Below are 22,273 nucleotides of genomic sequence, written 5' to 3' on the forward strand. Positions count from 1 at the left end.
TCATGCTTATACTTCCTTATCGCAATGAATGATTTGGGACAATCTCTCAACCTCGAAGCCAAAGCTTTCGAAGCTCTTTGTAGTTAGATTAATGATCTTTTTGATTCAATGTAACAGAAAATATCTTGTTAACCTTTCATTTACATATTCAAACATTCGAATCAATTCAACCCCCAAAGTTGCCACGGAGCACCGAAATCCATGATTTGGCAACTATTTCTCAAGTTTTACCGAGACGAAGAAGATATTTGAGAAGTACAAAAGCCGTAGAAAAGGGAAAAAACATGTCGATTTTCGATTTAAATCAGCTAACAATGTGAGCATGGAAAGACGTCAATTTTGAGTAGTTTGACAAACATTTCAGAGCAATCTAGAAAATGAAGAAAAACTTGCTACTACTTGTAATTGCTTTTTTTCGTTGCTTTGTAGTATTTTCGGTAGACTAAATGAACTTTTGTGGCGGGGTTCGTAACTCGTTCTTTGTGTTTAAATATACTTTACAAGACCACATAAACATTTGCTTCAGGTGACGGGTGTATTTCTTTCGTTCTTATAGACTTTCTATAGTATCGGCATAGTGTTACTGAAGAGTATTCATTACCAAATGCTGAAAAACTTCCCGACTTGGATGACTCAAGTCAATTACTCCCGGGAAATTCCAATTCTTTACGTAATCTTGCCTTCATCACTCACCCAAAGGGAGTTTTTGTTTGCATTGGACCAGCCATCATAACCAGTCCGTCGACTACCGTATTTGAAACCTGTATTTCAGCCAAGTCAGTGGTCAAGCCTATTTAATGTACACTGACCACCAACCACAGCCTCAGCCGTCAGAACCAAGTCACTAAGTCATGTTATTAAAAAACCTCCCTCGGAACATGACCTTGAGAGAGGTCCGAGCCTTCCTTGTGGTATTTGTGCTACTATACGCTGTTGATCTAATCTGTGCACAAACTAAGGAGTCGGATTGTTGGGTGAATCAAGACAGTGATAGCAATCTTCACCCATGTGCCTTTCCATTCTATTTTAAAGGTCGTCGGTATAGTTCTTGTACAAACGAAGACGATCCAGATGGAAAATCGTGGTGCTCCACGAAAACTGCACCCAATGGTGCTCACATTGGAGGCAGGGGTTTTTGGGGGTTCTGCGATCCAGTGTGTGAAACGTTTTATCAAGCCAAGGCTATGCTCGAAGAGCTCGTGCGAAGTGAGAGGTACGGATATTCTTATCGGAGAAACTATCAACAATTCTGGCCTTTTGAAGCAGCCCCACTTTTCTTTTCGTTCAGCGAGCTTCGGCTCACAAACTGTTGTCTAAAACTTGTTTCCGTCCTTTATGTTGCCTAAGATACGATACAATTTGACCCTCTCCGGGTATCCATCCAAACAATCAAAATTACAATTAAAAATGAGGGATATCGCGGAGTGGTTAGATCAGTTTCCTAGTAAGAGAGAGGTCTCGATTCGATCCTGACCTTTGGCAAGCAACCTTTTAGACGCTAATCTCACCCACACACGGTGAACCAATTTAAGGTTGGACAATCACACAGTCCATCGGAAATATTGAATGATGTGATGGTCAGTGAGAGTAAGGTCGAGAATTGACAATTCAGATCCGAGTTAGTGTTCTGCTTCAAATCAGACTGACCCCAGGTTTTTACACTTTATAGTTCCATTTATAGCTCGATCGAATGACTTAATCCAAAGTTTTGGCGCTTTCTAAGTTCGCTACATAACTCTACACATTCTTTTCTTGTGATAATTGGTTACGGGACGAGGGCTTGTTGAGTCATTCTGTGCCTTGTTAAGTTCTGAGCTTTGAGAGCTCCTAAGTCGTAACGTTTGATCCAGTTGTTCGATCAAGCTGAAAGTTAGAATAAGTGATTGTAGTATGTGTAGCAACCTGGGATTCGTCTCCAAAACTTTTTACCCGCTTCCAAAATGTGAACTCTAAACCCTTGCATTCTCGTCAATAGTGGTCCAGTGCTTGATAGAATTGTATTTTCAAAGAGTTATCTATTTTAAGAGCGGCCTCTGCCTTGTCCCTTCCGTGTCCTTGTACGGAGGTGCTCGAATGTCAGCCATTGGCAGATTTCCGCCACGTGGCAACCGTGGGCCACCCTCTAGCCAGAGAGTTGTTCCTGACACACATCCGGAAACGCATCTGTGACTTAAAGGATCAAACTATCCACTGCTGTCCATCAGGATCTTCAAGCATTGATCAAACGACTGAAGAAGATATCGATTTTGATGCCTCTGTCACGGAAAGCCCGGAAATGGATTCCGCTGATTTTGTAAATTCAAAGATTCCCAAACCGTTACCCCGGATGGCTTTTGGCTAAAATTGACTGAAATTGTTACTTTCTTCAGAGATTGGGGACATGGGAACCTAACAACGAGTTTGGAGAATGCGGATTTGAACATGCCACCGCGGCATTCATCGTTAATGGTAAAGATGCCGAATCCAATGAGTTTCCATTTATAGCAGCCCTGGGTGGGTTCAACGCCGTTGGAAAGAAATCTTTCTTTTGTGGAGCTACTTTGATCAACGGATGGTACGTGCTGACGGCCGCCCATTGTTTCTCATCCCGATTCAAAGTAAATTTTACGTAAGTGGTCTAACAAATTTGGGTGTATACGGTATGCCTTCTAGTCGCATCACTCACCACGTTCTAGGGAGGTCCTTCTAGGCGAGGTCGATTTCTCTCGGGAAGATGAAACCAGCCATGCGGTCCAAAAGTTCAGTCCTGCCCAAGTTATTGTCCATCCCAAATGGAACATTGAGGAACTACTAAAGGGCTTTGATATTGCTTTGGTCCGTCTGAATAAAAAGGCTATCTTGTCCATCGTAAGCGCTGACTTATGCTTATTTCAAAAATTAGGTCCTTAGGATTTGGCCCTAAACGAAATCCATGATTTATTCTCATTGAACTGTAATCTGCCTAATCGTTTACGTATTAGGATGATCAATCCATGTCGAGTTTGGTTCCAGTCTGCTTGCCATGGGGTTCGAGGGAACCAAGTCCTCCTCCCGTCAAAGTGGGTACCAACTTGACAGTTATTGGTTGGGGAATCACTGAGAAGTCACCATTGGAACAGCGTACAAATATTGAACAATTCGGCGTAGCCGAGCCTCTCTTGCAAAAAGTGGAAGTTGGTGTGATAAGTGAGAGCTCTTGTGAAGCCGAATATGGCCGGATCAATGTGGACGATACAATTTGCGCCTTAACGCCAGGTTAGACAAATTAGTTTATTCCCATTGTTAATCCGACAACAAAAGACTTCACGCAGTACACGTTTGAATGTACTTAGTACACCCTGACACAAAAATATGTTGCCCTTGATATTGATGTTGTTGTCAACTTTACAATTAGAATACTTAATCCAGTCTAACTTTAAAAACTCAACGCGAGAATGTCAAGTTATCCATGCTGAATATAGTAGCATTGAACAACCACCAATGGCATGATGGGACTCCCACAACTAATTTGTTTCAAAAGTGAATGGCTAATGTTGATTCATGATTTTAGCAAGATTTTTCAAAAATGAGGGCGTCCTGCGAAAGTTCGAAATGACAGATAAACCTGAAGTTAGAAATGCTCCAATATTGTTGCACCAAAATCCCTTACCGATTACCAAACCAAGAGCACTAAGAAGATAGGCAGCCACATCGTGTACAATTAGCAAATCTAGACGATTTTTTGTGTGACGGTTTAGGGTACAGAAATCTAAGCATTAGTATTTCAGGTCCCACACGGGGCGTTGCTATTTACCAGTTCTTAGAAACATGGGCGTGTGGAAAAAATTCATCCTTGTTTATTTGTAAAGCTTTGGTCTTCCTAAAACACTTTGTTTTCTCGTAACTGAAGAGGTGTTTCTTTTGAGTTCATGTTTGGTTTTCCTCAAGGCTTGTAGAAAAATACGGAAAACATTGAACAATTTAATAGCAGTGGGTGAATTCTCATGGTCCGTCGTGCAGTTTTAGATTTTGCTACTTAAAATGGTTCAATGGTTTGCTATCCTTGAACCCTACTTTGATCTTAGAGAGTACTATAAAGATAAGTTTGTAAACTTTGACAGTGGACCATAAAATTTGATTTACTCAACTCATCCCATATTGCATCACAAGCTATCAATGAAAAAAACGTACACTATAATTCGAAATTGCTTTCGCCAAAATGTAATTTTGTTGATAAAATGTTTCAACTATAGTTCAAAATTGTTTTTGGGACGATGTGATTTTGTTGATAGAATATTTAAGGCAGAGAGCTTTCAAGTGCAATATATGTGACTAATTCAAACCTAGCTTATGAAAGCTATAAGTGAAGCAATCAAACCTTTAGCTGATATTTTACTTTCATGATTTTCATTGACTATTTTTTTGCAATTGCCAATTTCTTTGCCCCGTTTGGGCTTAAAGGGTCCTGTTTTATTTGCCAGAAATCTGCACCTTTTATCATGATGTACTGAATAGTCACGCATTACATTGTTCCTTCCAGGCCAAGATTCGTGCGAAGGAGACTCTGGGGGCCCTTTGTTGGAACGAGGTTCCACTGCCGACTCATGGCATCAAGTTGGCATCGTGTCGTTCGGTCCGAGGAAGTGCGGAAAATCCCCATTGCCCGGGGTCTACTCTAAAGTCTCCCAATTCATCCCATGGATACGATCGCAATTGCAACCCTAAAAGATTTATTGTCAAGTCGAATGTATTTTGATTCAGAACACATTCAAGTTGGTTGTAATTTCGTCCCAAAGATGGTTGTCGCATTTTCATATGATGAGAGGATCAAAAGAAAAATAAAAAGAGATTAGATAATTGATAGATATAAATATTTGATATTTGGTGAAAACATAAACTATGCTTTAATACATTGTTAAAACGCGTGTGGGGTCTTCGCCAATATATATTAAATCAATAAAAGCTCACCTGAAAATTCAATAAAATAAACTACTTCTGAATGTGGCCTTGAGGTGAACTTTTCGGAAGATGCAAATGCACGAAATAACGAAAACAAGATCCTCATTGATTTGAGAAATGTAACGAAGGAAGTTAAAAAGATTTTCATGGCATTAATCACAGAAATTTAGAAAGGTCTACAGATACAGTCCTTGCATTATTCAGGACTGACTGGTCTTGCTTGCAATACGATTTATGTTTTGATGTTCCATTTGTATCTCCATCCCTCATTTCTTTGCTCTTTGGCTTATTGTTAATGCAACTCCATTTTGGACGGCATTCGCGACGCATTAAACTTCGCCACCTCAAAGCTATGCTGGATTGAGCTCGTTGTGTGTTCTCAATTTGGTACTTCGTTCTGGAAGGATGATTCGTCGATGAACCGACTTTTTGGCCACCCTGAGTGGGGCGAATGTTTCTTTCATTTTTAAGGGATTGGACTGGACGCCATTATGGACCCAGAGGACTATCGTTTAGAAACCTATTTGATCAAGTGAAATTAATAAAGTGATGTCAGAGTGTTACTAACCGAGTCCCGAACGTTCTTGAAAAGGTCTAGCGTCAAGTTGAAAACATTTTGCATTACGTTGCTCCCCTGTTTATTGAATTTTTCACACATAAAATATGCAATGGCAAATCACGTCTGAGACTATGAAAATGAAAAGCGTTTATACCAACGAAAATTCAAATCACCAGTTTCAATTTCTAGAATTTTGTACAAGTGAAATAGATTTTGTTGGTCAATCAGTAAGCATAATAGATATGTGCGGATGCGGTATGCCCTTCCATTTGCCAGACAAAACTTGGGTAGACCTGCAGTATTACGGACCTAGAGAAGGCGTGCGCACAAGCCTTCTATCGAATACTCTGTGATCGAATACCATAAGCAAGGAATCTCTCACGATTTGCAGAGGGCAGAAGGACAGGGTGCTCATAAATTGCTGATATATTCTACATTGAATTTTGCTAATCACATGAGGATATTGATGATACATATTTTTTTCAACATAGCTTCAAATATATTATTAGGTTGGAATGGATATTTGTTGGATATGTTGGAAGCAAAAGCTGAAAGGGCTGTTAGCTGATCTTTGTGGGCGGCTTGGTTATGGAGTTATTGAAGGAAATGGATTTGCCAACCTCCGCAATGTTAAAGGACAAACAATTTTTCCCAATGAGTTATAAGGTTTGGTTCTTCAATCATCACTTGCCAATTCAACCCTTGCCCATCAATTTGGCGGTCTTTTTATGGGACGACTTTCATACCTGCTATTTTATGTCCCACTAATTCCAATCAGACTGGTATTTACATGACTTGGTTAGTCACGTTACATGAAGGGATGCAAGAACTTCTTTCATTATCAGTGCTGCTTGGTCTCTGCTACAGTGGCCTCTACTCTAGTGCATACTTGAAGCCTTGTGCGCACGCCTTCTCTAGGTCTGTGATACTGCAGGTCTACCAAAACTTGTAGCTATCGTACTTGGACTGAGCTGCGAATTTCTAGAAATACGCACTGTGAACGAGCTTCTCGCCAAATTGGCCTGAACTTGGTGTCATAGCGATATCATTTTTTTATTATTAACTTGTACAGTGGTTCGTTTCAAAGTTATATTGTCAAAAAGCTTATGTAGCTGACCTAGAGCAGGCCAAAAAATCGAATTTTAAATAGTGTTTACAACATAACTTTGGGCATATCTCCTGAGAGCCCTAAGCGTAAATTTGGGCTCATCAAGGTCATCAAGGTTCAATGTTGGATGACGCTGATCAAGGACGGTCTGCAGAGAACCGTCAATGGGACCGAGGACACGCCCACGGAGGAGACCGGCAAGGTGGCTCGAAAACTCGTCACAAGGCGAAATCGTGCTTTTGCCATCATTGTGTTGGCAGTGGATCCGAATTTACTTTATCTGTTGGGGGATCCCACAGACCTCGGCTGGAGTGTCAGTTCCAGCTCAAGAGTTTGATCAACAAGTTAGAGCTGTATAAACAGTTATTTGGTTGCCTTTTAGCCAAAGGTGGGGATGTTCAGGACCACCTCAAAGCCATCACTGAGATTTTCCATGAGCTGGCAATGGTGGGCAACCCAATAGAGGAAAAAGATCAAGTCGTCTATCTCAAGGCAAGTTTGCCTGAGACCTACAACGTTTTGGTCACGGCACTGGAATCCCAGGCCGAGGTCCCGGATTGGGAAGTTGTAACTGAGCGTTTACTTGGTGAGGGTTGCAAGAGGCATGGGTCGGAAGCCAATGAGGCCGAAAAGGGCCTAGCAGCCACTCAACACAGGAATCTGCAGTGCTTTCGTTGTGGGAGGCTCGGATATGTCATGAATAAGTGCCAACATGACGGGGATGAATTCGAAGACCAAGCTTCACCCAAAGGAGAAGGCCAACAAGGCTGGAGTTTGCAATCAATCCCATGTGGGAACGAATTATGGGTTCCCGCGGGTCACACCTTGGCTAATACTTGGGTTGGTCAACGACAAGCTCGAATCGTCAATTTCAGGAGCCATTTAAAAGGATAAGCGAAGCAGAAAATGAAGAAATGCCACTTCTTTTGTGCATCATGCAAGGTTTTCCATGGATAATGTGCAAACTCTAATTTTCACTTAATTGTAAATTCTAATTCAGGTTTGCAATGCGTAACTATAAAAAATTTGACATTATCTAAGCCAGTCTGGTTACTTGGATCTTCATTGGACCTGAGCAATTGAGACATTGCAGTGCTGTACATGAGACGATAGGGCAATGATATCTGATTTGCCAACCTCTGGCACGCACTGGCTGTCCAGTTGTTTCGGGAAAACCTCCCTCTGAGCACCTGATAACGAAATTACAGCACGGGGTTCAACTAAGGCAAACTATCAATTTAAAAACCGGCCTAATAATCAGGAAATTTGATATCTTTAATTAATTTTATTTGAAAATTGAAGGATTTTTTGGATTGATTCCAAGGAGTTGAAATAAGAGTTGGGAAAACTTAACCTCTATGTAATGATAAAAAGATATACGTTTTGAATTTGTCATAGTGATCGATCGTAACTGTTACTTTAGTGCAGATCACAGAAATATCTGAAAGTGTCTTTGTTGTTTCTTTAGAGTCATGCCATTTCCCACTCTAAACGCTATGTGCCCAACGCATCTCTTAGATCGTATGCTTAGGCATGGAGTATTTAATGTTCATTAAGTACTCTACGGGTCATGGGGGGGTAAAAGTTCCTCCTTCATCCCTCTTACCTTTTTCTCATAGAACAACATGTACCCATGTCTAATGGAGAAGTAGATGTCATAATTTGTCACCTCCAAGGTTTTGATCTGTCCATCGCAACAATCGGCTAAACCAAAGAAGAAGATCAGTCAGTTGATATTTTCTAACTTAATTTTGCCAAAGTCTTTGATAAAGTCGATCATGGCCTTTTATTGAAAAGACTTCATGATATTGGGATCCAAGGCAAGGTTCTTGCTTGGATCAGAAGCTTCTTTCATGATATGAAGCTAAGAGTGAAGGTTGAAGGGTCATTTAATGTCATTTAGGATGTCAAGTCGGGTGTTCCCCTGGGCTCCATTTTGGGATCCGCTCCTTTTTATGATATTCATTGCCCCGCTTTAAAAGCCTGATATTTTTGCCAGTTTCTCTTCATATGCTGCCGACACGAAGATAGTTTCTGGTAAGAATGACCAGGTTTCCAGTAGCCTTGCAAAGGGCCTAGATCGAATCTATTCTTGGGTTGCCGAGAGTAATATGGCCTTGAACGGAATGAAATACCGCTCAATGACCCATGGGACAACGCCTTAGAACACTCCACTCATAGACAATAGAGCTAAAGACATTGTGTGAGACGTTTTCCGAATTTTGAGCCCAAAGGTGGTCGTACCTTGAGTTTGGAGGAGGGGCTTTCTTCTGGCCACGATATTCAGATCCAATCTCCTGAAGTCCAGGACTTTTTTCTTTGATATAGGTTAACGTCAGGTTTTTCATTTTCTCAGTAAGGAGGGGCTTTGTCTGATGCTAATGGTCACTGTCGCCCAAGTGATGCTTCGAATTATCCTCCCCACAGTTAATCCTTTTTTTGGGTTGCCTAGCTGACAGTTTTCGGGTGCTTTGTAGCCTTTCCTAAGCTCAGGTTTAGCTCATGCTTGATCTCTCCTGTCACAACCTTCGGACGATCAAATTGAGGTTTGTCTTGGAGACTTTTATCGGCCCAGTCGTAAGCCTTCCAAAGTATAACAGTTCGCAATGAGATCCTCAAGGTCTTAGAAGTAACTGCTTGAGTCAATCCAGCCTCAATCATACCAACCAAACGTTTAAACGTCTTCTGAGGGCGTCTTTGGTGCCAGGCGGCATTTCGTTTGTAACGCCCGGCAACCCTGGTGCCATCCGACCGACTAAAGTTATTGAGAAGATTCCAACGAGATGCAAAGTTTTATGAAGATTATTCGAAGTCTATCAATCTGTACTTGGACAAGGGTTGTGCTCGCCTTATTTATACCTACGTTCCATTCGCTGACCCAGGACCGCAAGACTCCAGACTGGATGATGGACAATTATTCTTGCCTCAACAAGGCGTGTAAAAGAATGAGAATAAAACAAAATTGAGGATAGTGTTTGATAGTTCAGCCGAACTCAATGGGTTGAGTGTCAAAAAGTGCTGTTTTGAGGACCCAAGCTTCCAGTAGATATTCCACAGGTTCTTTTGAGATTCAGGGAATTTTCGGTGGCTCACTCCGCGGACGTTGGAGACATGTTTTCCAAGGTCTTCCTTCACGAAAGTGATGCCAAGAAACATCGCTTCCTGTGACAAAAGCCGAATGAATCGGATATTCAAGTGCTTCAAATGTATAGACTGACCTTTGGAGATGGGCCCAGTCCGTGTGTCGCTATAACCGCCTTAAGGAGAGATTATGGCCAGAAGGGAAGTGAGGTAGTAGAAACCATCAACAACGGATTTTATGTTGACGATTGGCTAGATTCCGTATCTACCTTGCACGAGGCTCATGAAAAGGCCGGAGAAATTGACGAGATCTTGAAGAGAGCCAATTTTGTTTTGGGAAAATGGACTTCCAATTTTGATGGGTTTGAACGTCTGGAGAAGATTGCTAACAAAGTAACTACCGCCTTAGGATTGGTTTGGGACACAACAGAAGATTCGTGGTCCCTCAAAATTGCTTCCCAATTATCCGACAAGCCAAAACTCACTATAAGAGGTTTGCTTTCGAAACTAGCCGGGTTCTTTTCACCTTTGGGTTTGCATGCGCCATTTGTCATCAAGGCAAAGATTTAATTATTGCAACTTCATCTCATGGGACTGGGTTGGGACGAGGATATTCAGCAGAAAAGTCAAGCTCGTGACAAATACGTGAGATTGATCCCATTGATGGAAACCTTATTTTATACTAAGGTTCAATCATTCTAGCGCTAGATTTATATGAGGTGGGATTGTAGTGAAAACTAGTTAGGATTTTTTGGCCATGGTTGTATGTGTACGTTCCACCATGCTTCTGTGATTCAAATAAACCTGTTACTACGTATATCTTAAACTGCCCATTGTATTAGTACAGTCGTACAGAGCCTTCTTCAACGCCATGTATCCGATGGTCCGACAACTCGCTCTCTCATTCTTATACAATTCAAAGCTAACAGTATATTGGCCAACCTTGACGCACCCAGCTTGAAAAGTTCCTTTAATTTCCTTATGACTCCCTGGGGAAGATTACGGTCGGGGGAGTTCGCGGTGAGGGAGTTCACGGTGAGGGAGTTCTCTGTGGAGCAGTTCGTTGTTTGGGGAGTTTCATTTTGCGGGAGTCTACTATGGCGGAGTTTAATATGGCTGCTTGTTGATGGTGTTTATTGTTGCCGGAGTTTGTTTTGGGGGAAATTGGCTGGCGGAAAACTGCAAAACTGCAATTTTTGTAAATTGTTTTGACTTGTCAAAGTTAAGAAATTCGCAATGCCTTAAAATCTGTCTCACGGAACCTTGTTCCGACGATTCATTTTTTCGTACTTGTTTTGGGTTTTGGGTCGTAAATGGGTCATACATTCACCTCATCAACTTTTAGAAGTTTTGTAAGGCGTTAGTCATCATACTGCGAAATTCTTGAATTTGACAAGTCAATAGGGGTCAAGAACACATTTGATCCTCTTGGGCAAAGTATTTCTTTTTTATTGTATCAAAATTGCGCCAAATACTATTTTTCTCCTAAAAGGGCAAAATATTAGTATAAGTTTTAACGTATCAGAACTTCATATTTGTTCATTTCTTGTTAAATAAATTCATATCAGTGTTCGAATGGAAGCACACACTTTGGAAAGTAGTAATGAATATAGGAATAAGAATTTTAACTTTGAAGTTATGATGTAACAATTGACCATGTTAACTTTTGAATCAATGATGTCCATCACTATTATGGCACCTTGTAACCTACAACAAAAGTGATACTTTCTTTTGATATAATTCCGTTATGTTAATGCCAATTCCATAATAATCTATAAAATCATCAACGTGCCAGCTGGGAACTTTCTATACAACTTGGCAATGCTGTGGAAGAAAGGTTATGAAGACAAACATATTGAAAAAAGATAGTCATTGAAATATGTTGGACCCATAGAGGAAATTATCAGAAACTTTGAGTATAATCACCTGCTGTGTAACACCTTCCATATATTTCCTCTGAAATGCAATATAAAACTCCCAAAAAGTATAATATTGTGAATAAAAATATTTCAAAAAATTATCTCTCGCTCAAAAACTATTTTCTCCAGTCCTCATGATGTACTAAAACTGCAATCCGTGGTTGCTCTAACAATTAATATGATCATCTTGGCCCTGAGATCCTATCTACGTCTAGCCAGGGCCACAGATGCCATTAATGTATTGGATATCTTCTAAACTTTATGCAGTATACTTGGGATGAGATTCCAAGGAGGGAGTTAGTTTGAAGATGAAAAGCCTAGAGAGCAACAGTAGTTCGTTTATTCAATTTTCTGACGTTTGGCTGTTTTTTGCTTGGCTGGATGGTAACTGGTAGCTGAACCAAAAGCTGGCAATACCAAATAAGAAAGAGAGAGAGAGAGAGAGAGAGAGAGAGAGCGTGCTCCATGGCCATATCGTCGTAATTTCAGTTTATGTTGAAAAAAAAATCTTATTCTACCTGGGACCCTGAAGTAAACGGAATTCTCTCGAAAATATCGCCATTGTGTATTATTTTGTCCAAACACCTCCATGGCCACGGCTCGCTTTAATGATGCACTTCTCTCAACTTCGGTCTTACCTAAAGCGATAAGAACCTGTTTAGTTAACCAAGGATTCCTCAACTTCCACTTTGTACAACTCGGAGCAGTTCGGGCTAAAGAAGGAATGAAAAACCACCCAGATAACAATGATGCTGCCGTTACAGAACGTTGGGCTGCTGAGTATTCTGATATGGATTCAGTGTTGGAATCACAAAGTTGCTCTTGGACAAAATACCACATGCTGGGTCAATCAGGCCAGTGATGGTACACTTCAGCCATGTGTATTTCCATTCCTATTCAAAGCTAAGCCCTACAACGTGTGCACCCAAGAGAATGATCCGGACGGAAAGTTTTGGTGTTCAACGGAAGTCACTCCAGAAGGTCATCACGTGGGTGGCAAAGGTCGGTGGGGTTTCTGTGATCCAGAGTGCCAGTTTTTGTTCGAGGCTCAGGCCCCTGAGAATACTCCCAGGTTAGTAAACTATGAGCAACGTATTTGAGGGAAACTTGTGCTTGTTCGTATAATACCGTTGGGACCTAGGAAAAAAAGGGATGATTGATATTTTAAACGGTTTGTCGTTGACTTTGAGGAGAGAAATTTTTTATAGCCTCTGTTTATTGAACAAAAACATGATTAAGGTCAATTAATCCAGATATGATTTATTCAAGGCCAAAAATTCAATCAGATTTGATATTTACCGAAACTTCAAGTGTACCAAGCACAGCCGATGTGATGGACTTCGTAAGTATCTGGCAATTCAATCATGAAGGCTTAGTAATACCCAAGGTTTTTTTTTTCTTTTCATATTAGACTCTGGGAACATGGGAACCCAATGCTGAATTCGCCGAGTGTGGCTCCTTGCAAATCTCTGGGGCTTTCATTATTCAAGGGGAAGCGGCAAAACCTGCAGAATTTGGTTTTGCAGTTCTTTTAGGTGGATTCAACTCAGCAGGAAAGAAGAGACAACTTTGCGGGGGTTCGCTTATTAATGGGTGGTATGTTCTGACAGCGGCACATTGCTTCAGCTCTGAAATAAAAGTCACGTAAGGTTGGATATTTTGCAACGCTTGGATAAAAGCTGTCTAATAAGTGGCAAATTTGTCTTTAAACAGGGAAATTCTTATCGGAGAGGTGGATGTATCACGAGAAAATGAGAGTCCTCACCCGGTTCAAAAGTTCAGCCCGTCCAAGATCATCTCTCATCCTCAATTTGATATCTGAGCACTAGCCCAAGGGTTTGACATTGCCTTGATTCGCTTGGACCGGAAAGCTATCCTTGCTCAAGTAAGTCCATCATCGTAGAAACGCATTTGAAGGAAGAATATCAATTCAATCAATCGCCTTAATCTTTGTCCATATCTTTAGGATGATATTTTGAAATCCAGTGTGGTGCCAGTTTGTTTACCTTGGACCGTGAATGACCCCGGATTTTCCCTTGAATCCGATTCCAAAGTGACGGTGGTAGGATGGGGAGTTACCGACAAACCCAGACGACAACAGCAGTTGAATATTGACAAGTACGGAGTTTCAGAGCCGCTTCTGCAAAAAGTGGAACTTGATGTGGTCAGCCCTGAACAATGTCAAAGCAAATATCCGGGTTTAGTGACCGAAAGACTGGTTTGCGCCATATTAGGAGGTGAGCATTAAACAATTGTTAAATGACCCAAATTTGACCAATTTGGATTGGTATTCATTGTAGCGATTGAATTTCAGGTAAGGATTCTTGCCGAGGAGATTCGGGCGGCCCAATGGTTGTCCGTGAATCTGAATTTGATCCATGGTATCAGGCTGGCATTGTGGCTTTTGGTCCTACTAATTGTGGAAGCGGTTCGAGACCGGGCGTTTATTCCAAGGTATCCCATTACATTTCGTGGATCCGATCACAATTAGAACCGTAATAAAAAAGTGCCAGTTGAGTCAACATGTTTTGCTTGTGCAACATTGAGATTTAATTTCAGTCGTTAGGCATCTGGATCATAAGTAAGTTTGCAAAAAGGCCTAAAAGAGATTGTCCATGTGGTTTTCTGAAAGAACATATGAAATTGAGACTCGGTAAAATGTTTCAAACTACTAGTTGCTTCCATTGGGGTCAAAAGTCAGATAATGCGAAATATACTCAGGACTGCTTGTAAAATATCTGACAATTTATGAATCCTAAAAATCTTGCAACCTCGAGGTCGGAGGGCTGATTCACGGCCTCAGATATTAGTGTTCATTTTAGATAAACTGTTCATTAGTTTCTTGATTGTACATATATTCCTTAGATCAGTTTGTTGAGTTCGTTTGGTTGTTTTTTTGTGTTGTTTACCTAGGTTAGGTTCCTTGATTACTTTGTGTCATGTTCTCATGGGGAGCTTCATGAGAAGACTGGTTGTTTATTGGCTAGAACGAATTTAGATGTACATGACTAGAATTTAGGTGCGAGCACAAGCATCCAATCACACCATCTCCCTTTTCACCGTGTGTCTTTGTATGTTCAGTTTGATATGAGACAGTTTATTAATATTTTGTGTTGTTTTTCTGTGTCTCTAGACGACCATGCATAGCATTTTTACTACCCTTTTTTTCTTGATCTTTTGATCCCGCTGCTAATTGTGTTTGCAATCAATAGTCTCATTGCATTCATGATGGAAGTTTTATTGGGAAAAGTCAGTAAAGAGGCCAGAAAATGCTTAGACTTGGTCTTGGAAGGGTAGGATCCTTCCGTAGTCAATAAGCCCTTTGTCATTGTGACTTTAGTTGTTTGGGTCAACCAGACCAAGGTACTGCTTGACCAATAGGCTCACCCAGAAGTCGACGAGTCGGCTGATTTGCCTAGTGCAGAGATTGAAAAGGCTTGAAGTAGAACAGGATAAGATAGTTTTGAGAACAAGTTTATCGAAAGCACCCTTATTCTGATGAGGGAAAAGGCTGTCAGTTTGACCACCCTAAATGGTGTCAAAAACTTCTCAAGTTCGGCCTTGAGAAATACAATGGGAAGTAGGGATGTTCAAAGGTAGATTGTCCTTTTTTTCACCCGTACATGTGCCGTCAGTCCATGAAACATAAGACGTGCTTTAATGTACGTTGTACCTGCGTCCAATTGGAGTGGCCGCAAAGGACGCAGCAAAGGTACAGACAAGTTCAGTCTCGTTGTTTTAGAGCTAACCCCTCTTTGTAATACTAAGCCCGTCCCATCTCCATCTCTTAATCCTTTTGGCTTCTTCCCTCCCCCCTCTACCTCCCACTCCCTCTCCCATTTCCATTTCCATCCTCTTCACTTAAGTACCAAATCCACTCCCATTCCTATAAACACCTCTCTCGCTAATATTCGTTGTCCCACCCCTATTCTTAAAATTCTTTCCTATTCAAATGTAGTTGCCCAATCCATCCCCCCAAACCAACCCTAATCATAAGTTCTCGCTCCACTGCTATTAGAGCATAGTTTTGTTGATTGGCGGGATTTTCCACGGTTGGAGATGAAGGTCCAAGATCTAATGAACTTGGTCCGTCCAAGAACAGGACAATAAAGGGCCATACCGGGCGTTCGGAAAACTTCTTTACACTTAGTTGTCACGTCCTTTATGAAGTTTCGTGATTATTAAGCCTATTTTTCTTTCCCAATATCTTTTTCGTTTCGTTCTTTTTCTTACACGATTTTAGTTCCTTCTTGAGCACAGGAAAATCATATAATCCCTAAACACAACACATATTTGAACTGACAACAAATATGTGAAGATTAATGTGCATCATTAAACTGTGCACTTTTGGGGAAGATTTGGTCAAAATTTGGTTTAAGTACTGAAACATGTTATAGTTCAGTTAAATTTATCGTAGTTTCATGATTATGGCAGTTATTGAAAGTTATTTTTTGTGGTGTGGTTTAATCACTAAAAGGTTAAGGTCATATGATGCAATTTAATCAACATTCCAATTGAATCAAGTCCAAACAATACCCAACATCATAGTTTAGCTGACGTATCTGGGACAAGCAGTAAGCCAATATTCAAGTTCAGATTTGACAACGGTAAACTAAAATGGACATCCTTAACAAGGAGTTTGTAAATCTCAAATGATAGTTCGTAATTTTTACTGTAATTTTGTTTTCAATTTTAGCAACCTGAAATCGAATAGCAGTGCCGAATATAAGAAAAGTCATATCCTCAGGGTGAACTCGACCATGTACCCACGTATTTACGTAAGGTTTGAAGTTTCAATAAATTATTTTCCTAAAGGCATGTAAGGCACTGGGGTCCTGACAAGGAATTTGTGAAAAATCTATGTCCTTTTTAAATTTGAATTTTCCCATTTTCTATTTAAATTACCTTTTGGCCTGTTTTACTCTATTAATATCTTGTTTAGTTAAACAAAAACAAAAGCAACAGGACGTGCCACAACCTTAAACCTTACGAGGAAACTCAGATTAGTGTTGAAAAAGTACTTGAAATGAAATATACAAGTCTTCCTGTGTCAAATGTTACTCAAGTATAGCTTGACATTATGACATAACTAGTGCATATGTGTAAGAATGCACTTTTTTCTTTGTCTCATTCAAATTTGGAATGTCATCCTTGGGCGATTTTTGCACTACAGCAATATTTCCAACTTCTTTTAATCGCCAGTGTAGCCACGGACTTCTGGATATTTGGACTGTGAACAGAAACAAAAATTGTAATCTCCTAAACCGTTCACTTGTTTCCAAATGCGCATTTCGTACATCTTGTTGAATAGATCAGCTTGGCCAAAGCTGACCCCACAACTAAACTTAGGCAACTCAAGAGATATAGATAAAGTTATGTAGCAAACACAACATTGGATTAGAATTTTCGTCTGCGTCTGGGTCAGAGACACAAGCTTTTGACAGCTTATCCTAAGAGTAGAATTAAGAGTCAAACTTCACCGTCCCATTTTCTTGATCAGATAAGCTTTTGACAACTTATCCTAACAGAAAAATTATGAGTCTTCACCGTCCCATTTGTTTTTTTTGCCTTCAAAATTTAGCTTTGACACTTGAAGGACAAATTCATCCATCCATCTCCCCAATTGACTATATTAATGATTAGATGTACAGTATTAGCCGCTGCAATTATATGTTTTCTTGTCAAACTGTTATTTCGAAAGTCACAATCTCGAGGGTCTGCCCATGAACTGGGTTACCATTTATAATTTGTTAACCGGCCCTGAAATTCAATTTGGCTTGAAGATCAAAAATAAATTGACCCTAATGACAGTTTTTAAGGCCAATGTTCAAATTTGTGTTTTGTTTAGGGATTATAGGAAAATAAAAAAAGCCATTTTGAGAGCCAGTGTTCATTTCTGAAAGTAAATATAACTGTAAGTGTAGGTATTACGTGCCCACAATAATTAGTTTTACATGGCCCTTCGATAACGTGATATTCCGGTGGCAAGTACAACATTCGGATTGGTTACCTTGGGCTATTTTCCAAGTTACCCCGGAGAGTTCAATGCAAGAGATACTCGAAGTATACAATCTTATGGTTCATATTGGCGAATCTTGGTGCATCCCAATCATCGGAAATCTGAATCGGTAAAACCCTTGAAAGTTGTGTCTTAACAGTGAAATTGCTCCCCCAGTCGGTCAATGTCGTTCAATAGCTTCGACGATTAACATTCATCAGTTTTTGAACATATTTGGAAACACACCCCCAAGTTGGCGCCATTTGCCAATATCACGCGGGTGTGATCCTCCCTAAGATTAATCTCATTAGTTTACACGGGCGATATCGGGCCTTTACTTGAGACTTGTCGAAGAATGGGGAAGCGCGTGCTCGCCAAAAAGGCCAAAATGCGGCAAATTTGTCTGATTAAAGCCTCTCGAACTAGTGCTTTGAAGAGCCGACGTGTTTAAAGCGACGTTTACCCGAGTTTCGAATACCCTTGAAAAAATTCATGATTGAGAGCTGCTGCCTCGGCAATTGAAGATAAACCTCATAGGATTGAAACTCTATCATTGCTTTGGGGCGATCTTGAGCTGAAATTTCAACAACTCGATAATTGCCATCAAGACGTTTTGGCAGAGTTCGACGGCAGTGGCAATGAACCGGAATCCGAAGCAATTGATTCCTAAATACAAACATTCGGAGGGCTGCGATTGGAAGTTGACAAGTTTTCCGAAGGAATTGCTAACTGTCAAGAATCGTCGGGATCTCAATCGGAAGGAATCGTAGTGGGCCTCACTCCTCAGTTAGCAGCCGTTATGGGTTTACAATACGATGTTACCCGGGACGTGCGCCATTCTCTAGGGAGAATATCCTTGCCTATCCCACGTTTAAATTACAATGGAATAGAGCGGAGTCAAGGCTTAAGCAGATTGGCAAGGGTCCCATTGAACTTTTATGAGAATTCAAACGGGTTTCTAAAGGACAAGCGTTGCAACTGGTTGAATTTCTCCCTGAAATCGACGACAATTATACCACAGCTATCGCTCAGATCCGACAAGTTTATGATGATCCATCAGTTCAGATTAAGACTATTGTTGACATACTTATTGATATGCCGTCAATCGAAAGCAATAAGGCTTCCCTTTTAAAACAAGCTACGCATACAAAGTTTTCCGGGTTTGCAACTCACGGCGGATGACCTGAGAACCTTCTTTTCATTTCTCTTTGCGAGAGAAAATTGAACAAGAACTTTTCGCAGACATGGCAGAAGTATGTTCAATCAAAAGTAGATCCGAATCTAGCCATGGGAATGGATATATCCCAGGAGGCATTCATAGATGTCCACCAAAATCAAATATAACTGGCTCCGGATCTTGGAGTTTGGTGCAATGAAGATTCAAATCCAAAGCTTACAAGACCAATCCAAAGTGTTTTTGTGGAGGATGCCCTCCGTGAATTATGAATGATGCCCACACTGTATTGTGGAGAATGCCCACCGTGGATGTGGATGATGCCCACACTGTATAATGGATGATGCCCACCGTGAATTGTACAGAATGCCAACCGTGAATTGTGGATGATGGGCACACGCATTGTGAAGAATGCCCACCGTGAGATGGTGAGGATGCCCACACTGTATCGTGGAGAATGTCCACCGTGAATTGTACAGAATGCCAACCGTGAATTGTGGATGATGGGCACACTGCATTGTGAAGAATGCCCCACCGTGAGATGTGGAGGATGCCCCACTGTATCGTGGAGAATTGCCACCGTGAATTGTACAGAATGCCACCGTGAATTCTGGATGATGCCCACACTGTATTGTAGAGAATGTCCACTTGGATTGTAGAGAATGCCCACCATGAATTATGGATGATGTCCACACTGTATTGTGGAGAATGTCCACACTGCATTGTGGAGAATGCCCACCGTGAATTCTGGATGATGCCACACTGTATTGTGGAGAATGTCCACTTTGATTGTAGAGAATGCCACCATGAATTATGGATGATGTCCACACTGTATTGTGGAGAATGCCAACCGTGAATTGTGGATGATGCCACACTGTATTTTGGAGGATGTCCACCGTGAATTGAGGATGATGCCTACACTGTTTTATGGATGATGCCCACCGTGAATTGTAGAGAATGCCCACCGTGAATTGTGGATGATGCCGACCTTGTATGTGGAGAATGTCCACCGTGAATTGTACAGAATGTCCACCGTAAATTCTGGATGATGCCCACACTGTATTGTGGAGAATGCCCATCGTGAATTGTTGACGATGCCCACACTGTTCTATGGATGATCCCACCGTAAATTGTGGATGATGCCCACACTGCATTGTGGAGAATGCCCACTGTGAATTGGGAATGATGCCCACACTGTATTGTGGAAGAGCGATGTCCAACGTGAATTGTGGATGATGCCCACACTGTATTGTACGAGTAAAGAATGCCCAGCGCGTTTTGTGGATGATGCCCATGCTGTCTCGCCCTTTTACTCTTGCAATTACCAACCTTGGCTTCCAATTCTTTGGACGTGGATTGTTCCAATCAAAATCCTCGTCTTTTCATAACCTTCTCTACACCTTGGGTCATTATCATGTTTAAGAAGAATGCCGAAGAAGAAATTTGTTGCTTTGGAATGTGATGGGTGTGGGCGCCAAGGTCATGGTTGTACTAATCGCTCCGTCAGGGAGATGAGATGTCATGACTACGGCAAGCCAGGCCATTTGGCACGCGTTTGTCACCGTCTGCCATCACCTCAACGTTATTCATCAAGGGAGGGTAGCCGCGAAGGCTCCAGGGAAAGAAATCCTTCGTGGAGTCGGGGTCGAAAGGGATCCCGCAGGGATATCACACCGGGACATCGTGATCAAGGTGATCGCACTCCATCTCCAGCTCGCATTTCAGCTGTGACTACTGATGCAGGTCATCCTACGGCCACCATCATCTTGAAATGCAAGTTTTCGGTCTTGGGGGCTAATATTCTACTGAGGGCTATTCCAGATACGGGGACTACACTAACTGTTATCCCTGGATCGTTAATACCGTGTGACATTAAGCCCATCCCATCTCGAATCAAACTTGTTTCTGCCAATGGATCACCGATGTCAAATGTGGGCACTGTCTCCATTGTCCTTTTCTGTTGGTGGTGGTCCTTAAGCAGCTGTCACCGCCATTGTGTCCCCTGATCTAACCTGCTCTTTAATCAGTTGGTATGACTTGATCAAATTGGACATTCTATCACCAGAATTCCCCTCTGCGAGTATTTGCACGGTGGTGAAGTCGTCCTCATTGAATGTGTACTCCATAGAGAAGGTCAAGGCTGATTTCTCTGATGTCTTGGTCACAATTTTGGGCAATGCCTCGGGGGCGATCAGGGGGCCAGAGATGACAATTGAGTTGGACCTATTGGTGACGGTTAAACCTTTGAAAGTAACAACCCTTCGTCCAGTCCCAATCCACATTCAAAGGCCGTCTGATCTGTTGATGAAAGAACTCATTTCAGCAAAAGTAGTGGTGCCTTGTACTGAAGCAACCGAATGGACATCGCCTGCTCATTTTGTTAAGAAGCCCAGTGGAACAAAAGTACGGTTGGTGACCAACTATAGACAACTCAATTAGGCAGTTAAACGCCCAATACATCCCTTTTATTCAGCACCGGATCTTATCAAACAAATTAGACCTGATTCGCGTTGGTTCGCTAAAATAGACGCTGCATGGTTACTTTCAAGTGCCACTTGATTACGACTCCCTCCTCACTGTATTCCTTCTCCCCAGTGGCAAGGTGGCAAGTGGAGATATACCGTGGCACCGATGGGGTTGAATTCTAGCTCGGACCATTTCAACACCAGATCGGACGAGGCTGTATCTGGCCTGGAATGGTTAATGAAAATAGTTGACGATATGTTGATTCAAGCACCAACCAGAGATGAATTGTTCCCCCGTTTACGCGTTGTCCTGAAACGTTGTCGTGATGCAGGGATCAAACTGTCACTGAACAAGCTAGACGTCGGCCAAACTATGAAATTTGCTGGATTTGTATTCAGCCCGGAGGGAGTTCGACCCAATCCTTCCAAGACTGATTCCATCAGAAATTATCCCACGCCTAGATCAGTCTCAGAATCAGAATTAGAGTTTCGTCACACCAAAGATTTATTGTGTTCTCCAGCAGTTGTGGCTCCCTTTGACCCTGCTCTCAGGACCAAGCTCCTGACAGATGCGTCCCGCCTGAATGGTCTGGGATACGCTCTCATGCAGAGAAATTTACAAGGACAACCTCGTTTGATACAGTGTGGGTCCAGGGCCCTGTCCCCTGCTCAGAAAAATTATGCAACAGTGGAGTTGGAATGCTCGGCTATATTATGGGCAATTCAAAAGTGTGATTTTTATCTCCGGGGTCTCAGGAACTTTCGGGTTATTGCGGACCATATTCCTCTGCTCGGAATTTTTGAGAAACCTCTCAATACTTTGGCAAATGATCGCCTCCAACGCATCAGAGAGCGACTTATCGTCTACTCTTTCATCGTTTGAAATGGTCAGCAGGCAACTCCATTTGATTGTTGATGCCCTCAGTCGAGCTCCATATTTCCCTTATGATCAAGACCTGGATATCGCCGTGTGTGCAGCTATTGACGTTTCGGACCCTGCGCTTGGTATCATTTGTGATAACTTCGATGGAGAGTATCGTGATTTACGTTGT

General features: G+C 41.6%; 2 protein-coding genes across 2 annotated transcripts; both read left to right on the forward strand.

Annotated features, from left to right (window-relative positions):
- Positions 1-659: 659 nt before the first annotated feature.
- Positions 660-4,815, forward strand: LOC131892810 (venom serine protease-like). The gene is made up of 6 exons (XM_059242662.1): positions 660-1,213; positions 2,026-2,293; positions 2,370-2,608; positions 2,676-2,847; positions 2,961-3,234; positions 4,499-4,815. Exons 1-6 carry the CDS (start codon positions 852-854, stop codon positions 4,681-4,683), a joined length of 1,500 nt encoding a protein of 499 aa, XP_059098645.1. The 5' UTR covers positions 660-851; the 3' UTR covers positions 4,684-4,815.
- Positions 4,816-12,101: 7,286 nt separating this feature from the next.
- LOC131892681 (coagulation factor IX-like) lies at positions 12,102-14,106 on the forward strand. The gene is made up of 6 exons (XM_059242506.1): positions 12,102-12,656; positions 12,854-12,926; positions 12,996-13,228; positions 13,298-13,469; positions 13,551-13,821; positions 13,899-14,106. The coding sequence occupies exons 1-4, from the start codon at positions 12,331-12,333 to the stop codon at positions 13,404-13,406; spliced, it is 741 nt and encodes a 246-aa protein (XP_059098489.1). The 5' UTR covers positions 12,102-12,330; the 3' UTR covers positions 13,407-13,469; positions 13,551-13,821; positions 13,899-14,106.
- The last annotated feature ends 8,167 nt before the right edge of the window (positions 14,107-22,273 follow it).

Source organism: Tigriopus californicus, chromosome 2 (assembly GCF_007210705.1).
Source record: "Tigriopus californicus strain San Diego chromosome 2, Tcal_SD_v2.1, whole genome shotgun sequence".
NCBI lineage: Eukaryota > Metazoa > Arthropoda > Copepoda > Harpacticoida > Harpacticidae > Tigriopus > Tigriopus californicus.